Consider the following 5,227-nt stretch of genomic DNA (forward strand, 5'->3'; position numbering starts at 1 on the left):
ACAAAAAGATTAGTATATGAGGACAGAGAGAGTGAGAGAGAGTGAGAGAGAGAGAGAGAGAGAGCTGAGGGTTTAGAGAAAGCATTAAGTTATGGGCTCAATAAGATCACCACAAAGTAAACAGGCACAAATCAAACACTACCATCGAAGAGCAGGAGATTCAGAGCAATGTATTCAGCATAGGATTCAAATTACTGCACATTATGAGGAAGGGCATGACCCAGCAAGACAGTCGCATAAAACAAACTCATAAAAATGATGAAATGAAAACTGTTTTTCTTGTTTGTTTGTTTTTTTCTTTTTGATTTTTTCCATTATTATTATTATCATCCTTTTTTTTTTTTGATCCAGTAAAAATGATTTCCATTGAATGCATGACCATGCCACAAATAACACTTACGTTCACAGTCTTTACCTAACATTACAGGGGTGTGACTTTGCAGCCGGAACCCCAATGCACTTACACCAAGAAAGAGCTCACAAAATGGTCAAATAAGTGCACGAAACTAGCTCTTAGAAACACTGACAGAACATGACTTGCCAGGCATTAAAAAAATTAGAAGACATTTCCCTCGTCCAATATAATAATGACTTGTTAGCAAGACAACGAGTAACTGTCATCAAGATAATAGTATAAGCTCTTTAAATATTTGTTTTCATTGTGATATTCCCCTTTGGAAAGAAAAAAACCCACCGAAAGAAAGTGATCTGTCACAAAACATTACTGCGTCGCCTGGATTTTTCTTCTCCATCTTTTTTCTTGGGTTTTTAGAAGAACACCCTCCCTCCGCCCACCCACCCTATCCAGTCATGGAATGTGTTTTTCAATCTAATACAAATTCACCTGAAGTTTAAGTGCTAACGTACAGTACATACATTTACAGAATGACTATGTACAAAAGCTAAAAATCAAAAACGCCAAATAAAAACCCTGTCAGCTTAACTGTGTCTATATCTATTTGTGTAGGAAAATAAAAAAGAGGGGCCATAACGCTGTAGGCTTGTGCATGTGTCGCTTGCTTCCAGTAAAGGGAGAGATGCATTGTTGCTGAAGAGGGGGTCGTTGACACTGTAGTAGGATTTAAATGCTTCATGTCCACTTAAAAGTGGTCAGAAAGTTCCTCTCCTTCTCAGAGAAGTTACAACGCCACCTACTTTCATGATGCGGTCTGAAAACTGGACTGCCACAGCAAGCAAATAATAACCATTTTGTCTTTTTGTAATCATCTTGATAAGCTATGCAATGACATCTGTAGAAAAATAATACATAAACACTTTATGGTACATCTGTTATATCTTAATTTTGTTTTTTTGTCTTTTCTGTCTCAGTTTTTGAGTTTTCTTTTACCAAAATAATGCAGAATGAACAAGCCATCTGCTGGTCTTGGGCTTCATACCTTCTGATGATTAAAAAAAAGAAGGACAGAAAGAGAGGGAGAGAGAGAGAAAAAAGAGAGACAGAAATAATTTTTTCCCAAAATGTTTTTCATGCTTTAAGTCCTTGAAATTGAGACCTTAAGAGACAGACACACATGAAAAAATGTGCTTTTTTCACCCCAATAACCATCCTTCTACATAAGAATGATTCATGTACTGATACTAAAAGGTGTTTAAAAAGAGAAATATATTCAAAAATCGTAATATGTGGTGGGGGAAAAAAAAGAACCAGCACAATCTCTTAAAAAATGACAATAATGTGAAAAAAACGACAACACTACTGATAGCACTAATAATAATAATAATAATAATAATGTTTGTGCGAGAGGTAATGGGTTGGCCATGGGGTTGGTCCACTCGCCCTCACTGCTGCTTCCTGTCTTATGTGTAAGCATTGAGCCGTTCCTTGGAGCGTGTAGAGTGGATGTCATGCAGCTCCTGCTCCTCCTTGGACTTGCAGTCCTCGTATTTCTGCATTTTACATGCATCCTTTACATAGGCCCAGTTGGCAGACAGCACCATCAGGTAGTGGATCTGAAGCAACACAATATAATATTAAATAGCGGCAACAGAGAGTCAACTAAACCTTTGCATTTATATTATTCGGATACAATTGTTCTTATAAAACACACTTACACTTATAATTCTTATAAAAATACTTTAAAAAAAACTGATATATATATATAATTCAGATAACATCAACATGAAGTCAACATTCACAATTTTATTATGGACACTTATTTTTAATTTACATATGGTCAGACTGAATTTGGAGAAGAATTTACGGTAAACCTTATAGTATTCTTAATTTGAAAACTATGAAATTATTATTCATTGTATTATAATTTGTACATTTATTCATAATTCACAATTCATATTTTGTAGTTTGAAGCTGTAAATAAAATGATTACAGTACTTTTTACAAGAAAATACTATTTCATTATTTCTACTTCAAAATTTCAAGTTTATTTCGATGCGTTACATGCAGTTTCTTTGCAATTATTTATGAAATTACTTGCAATTTCAGAGTGAAATTTGTTTCTACAACAAAAATGTTTTCAGTGCACACACACTACACATGCAAGTTTGGAATATTTTGGATTATATTTGGACTATTTTAATATATATTTAAAATGTCATTTGATGGGATGACAAAGCTGAATTTTCAGCAGTCATTTCTCCAGTCTGACCCTTTAGAAATTATTCCAATATGCCGATTTGGTGCTTAAGAAATTATTCTCATCCTATTATTTTCAATGCTAAAGTTTTTTTTTCTGCAATATTTTCATGATTCTAAAATATTACTGTTTTTACTGTATTTTTCATCAAATAAATGCAGCCTTGATGAGCAAAAAAAAAAAAGATTACTAATTATTTTAAACTTTTGACCGGTAGTGTATGTGTGTAAATATACATATATACATTACATTTTTGGTTAATTAATTTAGAATAAGAAAGAAAGGTTCCAAGTTGACAGCAGACTGTGATGACGCATGTTTGTCACTCTAAAATTAGCAGTGACACCAGCAGGAGGCAGCCTTGTAAAGCAGCCAGACTGATCTGTCCTCTCATCCATGCGCTTCAAATATGCATGAAAATACCTCGATGAAGGCCATGCTAGTTCTTATCAGTGGTGGGCCGTCAGGGCCAGCAAAGCCTTCTCTGCTGGCCTAAACACTATTAGAATCACTGATTTAGTTTTAATATATTTTTCCATGAATGTGTATTAAATTATTTCCAATAGTCTATTCTCCCTTGATGAGCAAAAAAAAAAAAAGATTACTAATTATTTTAAACTTTTGACCGGTAGTGTATGTGTGTAAATATACATATATACATTACATTTTTGGTTAATTAATTTAGAATAAGAAAGAAAGGTTCCAAGATGACAGCAGACTGTGATGACGCATGTTTGTCACTCTAAAATTAGCAGTGACACCAGCAGGAGGCAGCATTGTAAAGCAGCCAGACTGATCTGTCCTCTCATCCATGCGCTTCAAATATGCATGAAAATACCTCGATGAAGGCTATGCTAGTTCTTATCAGTGGTGGGCCGTCAGGGCCAGCAAAGCCTTTTCTGCTGGCCTAAACACTATTAGAATCACTGATTTAGTTTTAATATATTTTTCCATGAATGTGTATTAAATTATTTCCAATAGTCTATTCTCTTCAGTTCATAGCTTTTCTCTTGGTTGCGCTGCTTCCAGCAGTGTATGTTTATATTAGAGCATTTTTCCAATCATATTTGAGCAATCGTGTTGCCAGGGTCAAAGAAATCTGCCTTATGGCCTTCAGAATCCACAGTGCAGGCGTCTGTTAACTTAAATCAATGGCAATGAAACCGTTGCTTTAACCAATCAGATTTCGAGTTGGCAGCACCGAGGCCATCTAGCTGGCTAACGATAATGTCAGCATTTTCTCGTCCTTTGATTGGATGGTCAGCATACTAGCTAGCAAACAGCATCACTGTAAATCATTTTATTAAAGCTTTTATTACTGTTCCTCAGGTTTAGATTTTCAGTGCATTTTGAAAAAAATATTTGCCTACTATATTTAGTCAATCTAAAAACAGTAGTCCTAATGACTGCGAACAACAACCACACACCTCCCCGGCACCGGCTCTGTGAAAGACTCGTGAAGATGAAAAACCTGGTAGGTTCATTTTCATTTTTGACTTTTTTATCGCTTGATGCGTTGTATGCTGATGTTATTTTCGGGATATAAAGCCAGGTTTAAATTTCCGTAAGAATATCTCAGTTGCCCGAGTGGAGCTGTATTAACCGCAGAGGCAGACCAGCGGGGAGATGAGAGTCACAGAGGTACGTTAAAACACATCTATACACTTTTCTTCATCATCTTGTATGAATTATTTTAATGTTACTTGCTCACTTTCCTAGTAAAGCTGTGCTAACAGTATTTTCCTCCCGCAGTGCGCTGACAGACCGGCGGGGAGACTCGTAAAGACGAAATAAAGCAGTAAGAGAACATTAAATTGTTAGGTCAACTTTAAAACACATGTAATCACCTTATTTGTTTTATACCAATGCTATCTGTAAAGTATAAATACGTTTGGGTGAATAAATGTCTGTAAGAACATCGGATGGACTGTATTTGTGTCATTTTGTTAGGTTAATGCTTCAGCTACAGATGATGTGTTGCGCAATTGTTAATTGGGTTTCTTTCTTTAGTAATGGCATTCATTCTCGCTACATAAGATACCTGTCTGTTATGTAGTGCCCTGTTATACTGCATTACTGTGTAATATTTATGGTTTCTATAGCCGTGGCATCATTATGATGGTATGAAGAGATGGATTAATTCATGTAGGACGCCACTGAAGGCCTAGGTGTAAAAGGCACGGCCCGCCACTGGTTCTTATTATGTAACCTAGCAAAGGTTTTACATGTGTGAACAAAAACAATACATAATGGGTTATCTCACAAAAACATGAAATCAAATACAGTGCGTTGGGTAATAAGCATCTACAGTCTTGATAATATCTAAATTATATACATATATAAAAATAGGTTAAGAGTGAATTATTGTCCTGCATGAGAGCACACACTATATGTTCTTTACTTCAGTGCATCATTATGCAAATCAGATTGACATTATGCATGCTCATTTGAATAGGGCCACACCCTGATTTTCTCATCTTGACAAACTAAATGCTTGGATGTTATTACCCATCCCAGAGAGCGTGAGGACGCATTGTGTTTAACAATCAGTTAAATTTGCTCTTTCCACAGCAGGGGACGGAAAAGCTCTTTCTTTAATTTGCTACATCATC

At 35.6% G+C, this 5,227-nt stretch overlaps 1 protein-coding gene across 1 annotated transcript in view; it reads right to left on the bottom strand.

Annotated features, from left to right (window-relative positions):
• Positions 1-298: 298 nt before the first annotated feature.
• Positions 299-5,227, bottom strand: part of LOC107569837 (neuronal membrane glycoprotein M6-a-like) — a 22,910-nt gene continuing 17,981 nt past the window's right edge. Inside the window, exon 7 of the mRNA XM_016255991.1 lies at positions 299-1,971. Within this exon, the coding sequence (XP_016111477.1) occupies positions 1,819-1,971 (153 nt within the window). The 3' untranslated portion in view covers positions 299-1,818. The remainder of the gene's footprint in view (positions 1,972-5,227) is intronic.

Source organism: Sinocyclocheilus grahami, unplaced genomic scaffold, assembly GCF_001515645.1.
Source record: "Sinocyclocheilus grahami isolate Dianchi unplaced genomic scaffold, SAMN03320097.WGS_v1.1 scaffold1385.1, whole genome shotgun sequence".
NCBI classification, from domain to species: domain Eukaryota; kingdom Metazoa; phylum Chordata; class Actinopteri; order Cypriniformes; family Cyprinidae; genus Sinocyclocheilus; species Sinocyclocheilus grahami.